At 38.7% G+C, this 12,813-nt stretch overlaps 1 protein-coding gene across 6 annotated transcripts in view; it reads right to left on the bottom strand.

Annotated features, from left to right (window-relative positions):
* MAP3K7CL (MAP3K7 C-terminal like) overlaps positions 1-12,813 on the bottom strand; it is a 46,023-nt gene that overhangs the window by 17,510 nt on the left and 15,700 nt on the right. For 5 of the 6 annotated variants that reach the window (XM_055801993.1, XM_055801992.1, XM_027791180.2 and 2 more), the window contains 2 exons: positions 12,692-12,800; positions 3,953-4,011 (listed from right to left, as the gene is read on the bottom strand). In XM_055801993.1, coding sequence (XP_055657968.1) covers positions 3,953-4,011; positions 12,692-12,761 — 129 coding nt within the window. In that variant the 5' untranslated portion in view covers positions 12,762-12,800. The remainder of the gene's footprint in view (positions 1-3,952; positions 4,012-12,691; positions 12,801-12,813) is intronic. The other variant, XM_027791181.2, reaches the window with a different exon arrangement.

Here is a 12,813-nt window from a genome sequence, read left to right as displayed (position 1 = left end):
ATGCTACAACAGGACAGACAACACACAGAGCATAGTAATGCGGGTACTTAACACTAGATACCTTCCTCCATGTTCAGTGACCTGAACAACAAGGCCTTAGATGCTGATGTACGCTTCTAATTATAGCAGATAACCCGTAGTAGAGCGTCTGTCAGAAGGGCCACCACCCACTATGCAGCTAATCAGGGCAGTGCCTTCCGAGGCTGAGTCCAACTTTTACACAAGGCAAAGGTTAACGTTTCCCAATAACAAACTGACAGACGTAGCAAGCCTGCCCTTGCTGCACTGCCCACGACACTGCTCACACAAGGGCGGTGAGGAAATGACACTGAAGGCCAAATAAAAAAGTGCTTTATCCTCATTCAAAGTGTTGCTCGTCAGTGGGAAGAGAATAATTTCCAATACTGCAAAAGGAATTCAAAGCAAGAAGTTTATTAATATGAGCTTTGTTTTATTGGTAGCATATCAGCAACATCGTAGTTTTTTTAATGATAAAGTTGCAAAAAAGACCTTTTCCTGCATATAGCTTAGACTGCTCTGTTCTCATATATAGGGCTTTTCTGTCTGGTTTGACCATACAGTCATTTTTTGTTTAAAGTTAAAAAAAACCTCACCAAAACAAACCCAAAACAAAAGCAAAACTTTTGAGTTAGAGAGTTGATATTCTTTTCCTACAAATTGCTTCTTGGAATTTTTTCCTTTCAGAGTAGTAGCATTCAAAAACATAGTTGGAAAATACAATATTTTGGGTCTGAACCTAGCTGGATCAGAACACTAGACTGATCATTTTTATTCTGCAGAAAGAAGCTGTAATTTTCATCTAGGATTGTCCTTTAGTAAGAGTCCTTATAGAGAATTAGCTATCTGCAGTTAGCCTCCGAGAAATACCTCTCATCCAGCCAAACCTACCTCTACCTCTGTAAAGCTGGTGCTTGTGCTTGGACAGCAGTGCCTGGGGAGCAGGTATGGTAGGATCGTGGTAGGAAAAGTGGGAACACTAGGTAATACCGCTCAAACAGCCAAGTTGTCTGCCAGGGCCTAACATAAGGAGGACAAGGGCTTGAAGCTTAAAACAGAGGTGCAAATTGCTTGGTACTCAGGCTGTGGTCTGCTGCCTGCATGCATAAAATTCTAAGGCTCTGATTTTACAAGTCACTCGGTGAACTTACATAGCTTTCAAGCTGCTTTCAAAATCCAACCTGAAGATCAGCTAATTTGGCCTTGGGTTTTCTTCAGTTTGTTTTTAAAACAGGTTTCAAATTTTTCCTTTGTACGTTAGAAACCTGGAAAGTTGCTACCTTTTGTTTGTTTAAGTGCCTATCGTTGCATAGCCACCTACCCTGCATTTATAGTTTGTTTCTTTATAAAATACAAATGCTTTTGCCTGTATTTATGGCACAGTGATGAAAATCTTGTGGCTGTAGATGTGATAATTTTATTAAGAAAATAGGTACCAGCAGTCTTACAAATTCAAGCATTTCAGGCTGCTATGCCACAGGTGATTAAAGGGTTAGTTTACATGACACTTCACGTGTGCTGCTTTATACTAGCCAGCTCTGGGATAGAGAAAAGCATGGATGGAATGACAAGGGACACCACCGTTCAGTACTGCAGATCCTGGTGAAGCCCAGGTAATAGTTTGCTTCTGTAATACAGGAGCTACCTCTGTCAAGGCTGGTGTGGTTACATTAACATAAGTCGCAACCACATGCTATACAGGGCTAACACACCCTTAGCCGTCTGGATTACACCAATTTAAAAAAGTAATTAATAAGAAAATGTAACTAGGTAATTTATAACTTTGTTACAGTTATTGCTTGTTTGAAATTTTAAAGCACTGTAAACATAATGTATTTACATTAAATTGTTACAACTTTAAGCTGTGATCCAGATTGACAAAAGCAAGGAAATTCAAGTGTTGATTGCTAAAGCTAAATGAACTGTTACCTCTGCATCAGCTCAAAACCCCGTGTTGACTTAACTGCCTCTGGCTGAACATAAAGGCATCAAAATCTAAATATGCACATAAGCTTGAAAAGCTAAATGATGAAGCTCTACCACTAAATCTATACTTTTGAGTGGCTGAGTCACCCAGACAGCCCTCAGAAGTTATCCTTTCAACTACCTCAATAGTCTAAGAAAAAATTTCTGAAGGATAATAAAAAGAACATTATTTGAATCAAAGCCTCTGACTGTTTCTTTGAATTTGTTATCACATAGAGATCATGAGAGTAAAGAAAGGTTCTCTTGAAAAAAAGGTCAGGTACTTAACAGACCAAGAAGGTGCACTTAGCAGAACTGCTCTAGTGTGTACTTTAAAAACTTTTACTGAAGGGCTATGATTTATCAAGTAGACATGAATGCTTCCAGAGCTGTAATTTTCGTCTATCGTGAAATTACACATTTAGAGTACACTATATGTTCCAGAAATGGGTCATAAAAGTCCTAATAAAAAAATCATCACTTGGCCTGAGAAGTACCCACATCTAACACCAGTAATTTTGTTTTTATGTAACAACAGCAATAGTGATAATCACACTTTGCTCTTTTAAAGCAGTCTTTACCTGCTGATCTCAATGCTCTTTTAACAAAAACGGTAAAAATTATTAACCTCATTTCAGAGATGAGCAGAGCGATGAAGCAACTCCTCCAGGATCACACAATGTGTCACTGACAGAATGTTGGAAACAATGCAGGTTCTTTACTTTCAGTTCAGTGCTTCAGCCACAGATCAATACTGTTTTTCTCAAAGTGAATTCTTCGGAGGGAAAAAATATTGATCGTTTTTTGCTGCACTGGAAGATCAGCGGAATAAAGAGGCCAACATACCACCCTGTTCCTTTCAGCCCAAATCTTAAGTTGCTCTTTGTTTCTTTAATCTTCCCTAGCTATGCCCAAGGAACCTGTCCCTGTTCTCAGGCTTAGAGCAGTAGAGCAAGAAGAGTCTCTGTCATCCCCCATGCCTTCCTCCGTCACCCTTTTGATGACAGCAGCAGGAGAGAAAAGTCAGCCTTCTCAGTCAGCAGCCCTCCAGTGTTGTCTCACCACTTGATGGGGACAGGAAGGATGACATTATTGGACAACATGGTCTGCTAATGCCTTTCTCAGTTTACACTCAGGAAACAACTGCCTTCATATTGAAATATCAGAGGAAGCCTAAATGCTCCCGGGAAACAGATGATCTGAAGTAATTTACAAAAGCCAACAAACACTCCAGGACCACCACAGAGGAAAGGGAAATAATCCCTGGATACAGAACTGGCTCTGTGCCTGGTGAACCACGGAGATGCCATCAACTGCTGTCTGACTGTCCGGTATATTGGGGCTCCATTGTGCTATGCTGACAAATCGGACTGGTCACAAAATGATTCACCGGTTTTATCCCATGCTGTCTGCAGAGACCTGCTAGGGCAACCATGAGGGTTGCTGGCTACGCAGCATGAACTAGGGTAACTTTGAGGAGGCTCTCATCAGTCCTGATGACTAGCTTTAGTTACCCAAGAATAGAGAGAAGATGGCACTACAAAATACAAGTTTTTATTCTCCTGGACTGCTTGAGAGAAAACTGATCATATCAGTTTCAGCACAGCCTGTAGGCATGAAAATATATTATCTGGCTCATTCCTTCTCCCACCAAAACCACAGGAACCCTCTTAATTGCAGTGCTACAGTACATGCTGTGTTTTGCACAGGAATTGAACCCAAAAGTTAAAAGGCAGATGAGGTTGTTAAAATAATAATTTCCATGCAGTTGGTTTAAAAATGACAATTTTTCCACAGATCTTGAAAAGACAACATTTTCTTCTATGGAAATACACAGTCTGATTAAATGTTAATAGATTAGAGAAGCACCACTAAAAACTTTCCCTTTAGTGTGACAACCAGAGTTTTTTAATCATAACTATGGTGAATGTGAAGTAGGACTGTAGTAAAAAAAAAATAAAATACTTACCTGCAGCTGCTGATCTAGTTCTGGAAATGCCAAAGGGAAGTTTTCAGACGAAGCATCATCTAAAAGGTAAACATGATGTTAAAAGTCAACATCTACCAAAAAGGGCATTTCAGATTTAATGTAGTTTAATGTAGTTCTACATTGCATACATTTACAATAATACTGGGATCCTGCAAACACCTCTCCATCTGCTTATCTTTCTACGCTTGAGATACCTTAATAGACTCCTTGAAAATACTAGTGAGTTGGCAGTAAGAAAAAGATTTAGGTGCTGGAAAGACAGCCTATTTTGTATTGCAGTGATTAAGAAACAAAACAAAGCAGTTAGTGCAGTAGAAGATGTGATAATTTAATAAAAACAGTAAATCCAAGCAATCTTTCCTCTTGGGCTCTCCATTACACTGCAAAGAAAAGAATCTTCCAAGGACAGCACCCTTGCTACCAAAGACTTCATTATTTCAATGAAGGGAAAGATACCTTCCCTATCACAATACAATGACTTACCAGGGTTTAACCAACAATAACAGAAACCTCTCACCACCCAAAGGCAACCACAAGAACACACAAACCAGCCTGGCAACCCTGGAACAAGAAGACTGTTACCTACAGAGATGTGATTAGAAAGAGGAAGGCACCACAAATTTCTCCATACTGCAAAATAATGTCTTTATTATAACCTGTAGATAACAATTCTTACGGGCTAGCGTTAGTTCATCCATGACAACAAGCCAAACCCTGTTTTTATTTATTCCTTTATTTTTAGTACAGGCTTCCAGCAAAGGTGGGACAGACTGTGCCAGTTACGTCAGCGTTGTGATGTGGACACCTGCCCACTAGTAGCTGGACTGAGATCAGAAATATGAATCATACTTGGTAACGTCACAGCTAGCCAATGCAATATTTCTTTCTCAGTGACTTTCACACTATCAGTTTTGCATGGGATTGTGATGACTGTTTATGCATCTTACTACAGGTTACAGGAGGTGAAGAGAAGGTTACTATTAGCTAGCTTGCAGAGTCAGTTATTTGTAATGTGTCAAAATTAAACAAGCATGGCTCTCATAGGAGAAAATTGCTAACACAGGTCAGATCCTGCAACCTGCTCTATGCTGGCAGACTTGTACACTACAACAAAACCTCAATAAGGCTAAGAGGACCACGTATCAAAGCAGGATTCTGAATACTCTTAAAGAGTACAGACTAGGATTTAAATTATTTGTCAAATATTTGTTATCTCTTTAGCCTGCTCTCAGTGGTCATCCAGCCAAGTAGGTTAGGGGGAAAAATTAAAGTAAGTCATCTTATCCTACGAAGAATAAACATTCTGGCTAACACACAGTCTGACCCTTATTTCAACTAACATAGTTAGACCTGTGCCCCTCTAGGAAGGGATGCCCAGAACAGAAAAAAAAATAATACAGTGATACAGAGGGCAAAAGCAAAAGCTTTGGAACTTCCTCAAGAAACAAAGTGAAGTTCTATATTACAATCTTATTGCAAGGGGTAAGGGTCTTGCAAGTATTATCAAAAAGCCATAACCCCCCTCCAACTTCATTTTGCACACCATTCCCAAACATGTCCATTCTGGAAAACACTTAATCTGCTTTAATTGTACAGAATTGTATCACGTAGATATGCAAGTGTTTACCTTTAATTTGCTCTTGCTTTCTTGTACAATATTTAAAAATAGACTAATATTCTAAAAGAAGAAAGATGAATCATATGGCAAAGCTAAAAGGAAGGACGGAATAGGACTCAGTCTGACTAGGGGTACAGCTGCTCTACAAATATTTGGCTGAATAGCTGTTAAATATTCTGACAGAGATATTGGACCAGAGTCGTGGACAGCAGTTAAGCTGCTATTTGTTTTGACAATTCCAGCAGTACAATCTTTGGTACAGTAGCTTTTAGGAGGGATGGCAAATATTTTTAACTTAAGAAAAACAAAGCAAAAGCAACCCCAAGAATTTTAAGGAAACATCAGCTAATAATTATTTTTTCGCTGCATGGGATATTAATAAGAAAACAAATTTGATGCAGTATCAGAATATTAGAAAATATATTGGATTATCTTCAGAAAAGAATCAGTAAAAAAAAAGTTTGAAAATACTTTTAAAAGGATGGAATATATAAAGAAATTACTATAGAGGAAATCCTTTCAATAAACAGATGTTCCCTGCTTATTTTTTGAACTCGAGTGACTGAGTCAATGGTACTAAAAATAGAACATACTGGTATCCTAACCATTATGGCATACCATAGTACATTTTATAACGGGCCTGCCCTAGCATCTATTGAACAGCTGCTAGGGTTTTTTTTAGTTATGCTAGTTTAAAACTTGTTTAATTCATCATCTGATGTGTAGAACATCATCAAGAAAAGTTGGGGACTTCAGTTGTTTGACATTTTTCTGAGTTCCTAATTCTCTTAAGCTCCTCTGAAGCTTTCAGCTGAAGTATTTAGTTTACAAAGATAAATAGAAATGCTCACAGCTAACTGCGCTCTGGTTTCCACAAAAAGAACAATAAAAAACTTTCCCCACAGCTTCCAGTGAAATAAATTACTGCATCATGTCAGTCTGTATTTCACTGTTGTCAAAGTAACAACCACAATAACAACAAAACCCACTTGGTCAAATCTAAACACATTTAGATTTCACACAAGGGGAAAACAAATGACAGCAGTCATTCACCTCCTAAAACTTTTTTGAGGATGTTTTCAGCAAGTCAAGAGGAAAGACATAGTCTTGCATTTTCTTCCAAAAGAATCACTATTGCAATACTGGATGCTACACAAGAGATCAAACAAAATCACACTGGTTTCTAGCCTTAAAAATCTATGACTCTGAAAATCAGAAACATTGAAAATTCTAGAAATTCAGAGAAAATCTTCTGAAGATCAAAAGACTCTCATAACGGTCCTTACCTGTCTGTATTTGTCCTTTCCTATTCTACATCTCCTTAACAGAACTCAGAAATAACTTTTTTTCTCCTTTTCTCATATAACCAATATTTAAGTGCCTAGATTGTCATAAGGAATCACTGATATAATCAAAGGGCCCTTTATTATAAAGCAGCCTTTCTGTACCACAAAACCCTGAATATGACTAGGCTGATTCTTCACCAGATACAAACAGCACCTCACCCCTCTGGTCACTATTTTACTGCTCCCTTCCCTGTCACTTGTAAAGAAAAGGGATTTATAATTCAAGCTAGTTGTTGAAAACACATTTTTATTAAAAATAAAAATATAAAAAATCAGAGACTGCAACTTGCTGGACCTGAAAGTAAGTCAAGATTCTGGGCAAAAGAAAACAAGAAAGGAGGAAAAACGTACATGTTAATGTTATGGCCATCCCAGAAAACTCAAAAGCACTAATCTGTGATGTAAGAGTCGGATCAGGGACTTCATTACAGCCACCTAAGTTAAAGTATCTGTCACACAATTTCTAAATTCACAGCACTTCCTGATTTCCCACAGATCCTGAAACTAAATTTGGTCTCTGTTTGAAAGTGCACTAAAGGTAAAGACCTGTACCCTGATTACAAGATGAACTTTCTGCACATATAGTTGATGTTTTTTTAACCAAAGACTTGGTTCATGTGTATGGAATAGTTTGATTTTTGGGTTTGTTTCATCAGGTTCACACATTCACTTTGCTTGTTGCTGAAAAGTATCATTAGAACAGAGAGCATCTGAGGGGTCTCCAGGGAAATCACTTCATCCTTTTGCTTTCCATCGGCTGCGCTGAGACAAAGTACCCTTCTATGTCAGAGCCAGCTCTCTGACCATTCCTACAGCTAAATGAAGAACATAACAAAAGAGCAAGCTCCCTAAGCATGCTGCACAGCCCGCACACCTTCATGCTGAAATGGCGTGATGAGCAGCTCTATGTAAGGACTGCGAGGCTGAGCTGCTCAACCTGCAATGTCCAGGTGAAGTCCTGTCTCTCTGCTGATAGCACCTATTAGTACAAACATGGGATGGGTTTCTGATGTGGGGTACAAATATCCACACAAGCCATCTGATTTAGAATGTTGTACTGTATTTAGACTGACTGTCTTCATACAAAAGGTTTACTACTTCTCAGCCATGTCCTGATGCATTCAGTCCCCTGATACATGCTAATGTTGCACGTTTGAGAATGAATCAAACTTCCTGGAGAACTTCACTTATGTAATCATGTTTTGGCCTTCTGGAGATCACAATAGCCCAGACTTCCATCATGTAGATGAACGAGCAAAATCCCTCATGCTTCACCTCTGACTGACACAGTGTCTGGTACAATGAAGTGTAACACCCCAGTCTCTTCCTATTTGGCTGCTCCATTTAGCTGAACTGTGAGTTATGGGCAATAGTTAATGAATAAATACTTGAACAACAACATCTGATTTACTTGAAGTATAAACTTGCAAATTAGGATTTCGCTAGGATCTTCACAAAGATAGACAGAAATAGAACATAAAAATTTAAATGTGTTGAAAGCACATTAAGGTTGCTAAATCAAGCACTCAAAATTTAGGAAATGCCAATCACAGCTCTGCTTCCTTGAGTAACTGAGTTATGATCCAGTCTTTAATTATACAATCAAGTACTATTTTTTTCTCCTACATGTGTGGGCAAGTGTATTCAGATCTCTTCCTCCTAAATTAAAGAATTAAATAGGTAACACAAGTAGGCTGTTATCCTGTAAGTAGATCAGCCCTTACACAGGAAAAGTGCTCAAACTCAACCGCAAGCACTGCAGCTCACAGTGGGACAGCACTGGCCGACTGTGTACTGGGGTCCAGTCTTGGCCCCACGAGGGCAGTGAGATCCAGCAGCTCCAGCCCTGGTTACTGACAGACAAGCATAGACTCATCGAATTCATCCTGGAAGGCTGTGTGGCTAAGTGACTGCAACTTGGCACTGCTGCGTGAAGCTCCCAGGCTTCTATTCACAGCCCTGCCTGACATGACCTTATACAACCTCGCAGTTACCTCACTTGTAAAATTGTGGGGAATGGTCACTGCCTGGCCCAGGAATAGGCTATGAAGGCTTGCTCAATAATAAGAGTTGTGGACCTCCCAAAAATAGAAATGGCCCATGACAGAAGAGAGAAGAGCAAAACCCTCCTACTCCATATACCTTCACTTAAGCCTCAAGCATCCTCTGATGCACTGCCACTATTCATTTGAGGGTCTCTCACCTAAGTTCCTGTCTAATTTCCCAAAGATCAAGCCACTCACTTGTAGGTTGGGTGTAATTTTAGGAACTAGCTCTGTAAATTTTAGCCATGTATTTTAGCAATCCTCACTGGTTTTCAACAAATACGTTATCTGCTGGAAAGCCTCCGTTGCCATTACAACAAGAATGAGGATGGAGTAGGGATTTGAAGGTTGCTATTGAAGAAGCAACCATTGCAAAACAGTCTTGCATGATCAACCATAAAAGCAAAAATTCTTCACGGTCACTAGGGTAACAAAGACATAAACAGGAGTAAAAGAAGTCATTTGCTGTGCTTGCAAAAATATTACACTGTTCCGCTGTCTGCCAGTTTCATTAGAAGATGTATGTCCCGCCTTTGTTATCAATGATTTTTCTGGAGAGTGCTATCAGAGGTAGATTAATTTCAAACAAAAAAAAATTACTAGTAATTTCAAAACCAGTCATTTATCACCACATGTCACTAGCAGACCTTTTCAGCTAGATTCAGCCTTCCCTTAGAACTATCACACAAACCAAATCCACTTGTCTAAATTTAGTAAAGTTCCTGTTATAATCATTGACCCTTAATATATTCAGTAAATAAGAGTTAGTGATACAAATTAGGACATACTGAATTTCACTGGTTTAATTAAATCCATGTTGATAAACTACAATGAACTTTCTATTTGGGAACATTTACTTGAATTTGGGAACACCGTATTCAGTTTAACTTGCATTAGTTTTCAAGTTATGTAAGATAAGCTGAAATAATAAGTTTCAAACTCATTAATTTAAAACGGTACTTTAAATCAAACTGGAGCAATATGGTGTGCAGATACACGCTGGGAAACCCGTTTGATGCCAGCTTATTGAATTTGAGTGAAAGAGCCAAACATAGATATCTGTATATACAGGAATAAGAGATACACAATAAAACTGTCTTCTTGCATAGCACCGGCTGATGGGCTGTTTCTGAGACTTTTAAGGAACTAGTTAGCCTACTTTCATGGTAAAAATACTGCACAAGGCTGGCCAGGATTTCAGTCGTCAGGGGTTAACTGACAAATAATATAACACAATTAAACTATTTCTTGTATACTCAGGATAAGCCAGCTCCGGTCTTGTAGGTTAGTTAACGCAAAGTAATCTCTTCTCATGGGTTGAGAGCCGTTTCTCCTTTCACTGCTCCTCACACCCAGTGCTTGGTTACAATCCTAGCCAGTGAGATAATCACCACCCAGAAGAAACATTCCATTTCCCCTTTTTATATCTAGTTATGCTGCCAGTTCCTCCGAGTAAGCAGTTGTACAGCCCCCGGAAGGAGAGCGCAGCCTTTCTTGGTGAAATCTGTCACTGTGCCTTTCAAGTGAGGTAGAATTTAAGGAAAAGCTTGAGTCAGGCGAATTCCCTTACCCTGGTGAAAAACTTTCTGTATATACACTAGCAGTACACGAGCCTCACCTGGTGTTTTACTATCGCACTTAAAGCAGGTAACTCCTGTTTGAACACAAAACAATTATCCTTGTCTAGGAGAGAAAAAAAAAGATTAAAAAAATAAGGAGAAAAAAAAAAGCTAAGTATGGAATGACTGAAGGTCTATCTGTTAAATGTTTTTGCAGTTTATCTTAAAAAACCAAAAGTGTTAAATAATTATTTGTACTTTCTTGATTCAACTATGGTTTGCTGGAAATTTTCAAACCTGATCAAAGTTTATTTCTTTTTCCTTCTGTAAATGTATAAAATATAATAACCATGTTCAGGCTCACCACTAAGAGAAGCGACGGAATTCTTGTGACATGGTAAAAGAGTATGCTGGTTTAGACATCCTGGTATCCCCCAGGGGGATGTGATGCAGAGGAGAAGATGGCAAATGCTTTACTGATTGCTGTCTAGTTTTTTCTGTACTCACAGAGATTCTGGGTTGCATACTGCAGGGGCACACATATATATATGTATATATATACAATAAATGCCTTGAAAGTATGGAAAAGTTTAACAAAAGTCACAGAAAAAGATTACCTTTATGTTATTGAGTTTATTTCTCTAAATGTTAAGAGAAAGGCTGGAATTATTAGCAGGATAGAAAAGTAAAAAATAAAGTATGATGCAATGTTAAGGAAGCTAGGCTTCCTGCCTTTCATGTCCTCTTCTTCCAAGCTATTCACAACCTTGTCATTTCCTACTGCCGTCTCTTGTCACAAACCACTCTACCGTCTTTGATTTTCCCATGGTCTCAGCTTTCCCTGACTTGCTTTCATTGTCTCATATAAACATTCTTTTCCATAATCTGTAAGAGCACTCCCCTTTCTTTTACATCTCCCTTCATGACCTACCTTTGCCATAATTCCTCTAAGAAATTTACCATGTTACTATATCTTTAGGGATGAAAATGATTCTTTATTACTTTCTGTAATAAAAATGTAATTACCAAATTATTTTAATTAATGAGAAAGGCAACATAGACAGCCACATGTGCTTCTTTATATTCCTTGTCCCAATCTTTCTGTGTCACTCATCTTTATGAGCTGAAAGTTATGTGCAATAATATACGAAGATGTTTGTTTTCAAATTCCCTTGCTTAGGGAATGAGATTCTATTTCAGGCTTGTAGCTGAAAACTAACATTGCACAACAACTAGCTAGGAAAGATAATGCATATCCTAAAATATTTCTTAAATGAGGAAATCGCATTCAAGCTGAGACTCTATTCACACAAAGCCCAGGAAGTGGCCTCACGCATTATCCTGCAATGCATACCGTCACATAAAGCACTCATCAGCAGTGGGACAGTTATTGTTATCAGAGATCCTTATATTTCATGCCATAAACACATCTCAGCCCTGACTTCAGCCATTCACCTTTAGCAATAGCACAGCCAACTTCACAGCTCCCAGTTTACTTTATTTCATTCTGACTTTTACTGTTTGGCAACAGCTCGCTAGACCATAATAATATTTAAGGTGTAAACTAATAATATTTGTCTATTCCACAGGCCAAAGGTTCGTGCGTGTACAGGGTATGTTTGGGGAAATTAATGTTCAATCAGCACTAGCTGACAGGATGAACGTCAATTAAGTTTCTGCTGCTTTCTCAGGGAACATACCATGTGGGGCATCCGTTTCCTGAAACCTTTCACCAAGCTGGGCACGTGCAGCACTTTCCAACCTTCCTGCTGAAAGGAAAGTCTCATCCTGCTCTAGCCTCATCCTCAGTACAAAAACGTCCTTTTACTTTTCTTGTTTTAAAATTCTTTAAAATCAGACATACTGCATTTGCAGGTAAATTAAATGGTTAATTACAGTCCTAAGTACATTCCACAAACCACTGAAAGAAAGCCAAGATCTAACCTGTCAGTCCAATGGGTTAAGTCTAATGAAATTGTTAATGGAAACATTAAAAGATATCAGGCAGGAAAACTGATCACATGCTATCATTCAGGAAAAAAACCCACCCGTGACACTGGACTCCATTTGATATTGTAAACACTGGTAAGAACATGTAAAATGTAAAAGCAATTATTTCATTGCGGTTTAGTCTATAAATTAAACTGTACCTGGGGAGTCATTCAGGCTGAAGGCAATTCGTACTGGCTTATCAGCAGGTACCCTGGCGGTGGTGATCATGTGGGCACTTGAGTCAATGCTTTTACTTGTTTGTTCCAGCTGCAATAACACA

The sequence above is a fragment of the Falco peregrinus genome, chromosome 4 (assembly GCF_023634155.1).
Source record: "Falco peregrinus isolate bFalPer1 chromosome 4, bFalPer1.pri, whole genome shotgun sequence".
Taxonomy (NCBI): domain Eukaryota; kingdom Metazoa; phylum Chordata; class Aves; order Falconiformes; family Falconidae; genus Falco; species Falco peregrinus.
Note: the sequence above shows the minus strand (reverse complement) of the source record. Positions and strands in the feature narration are given on the sequence as shown.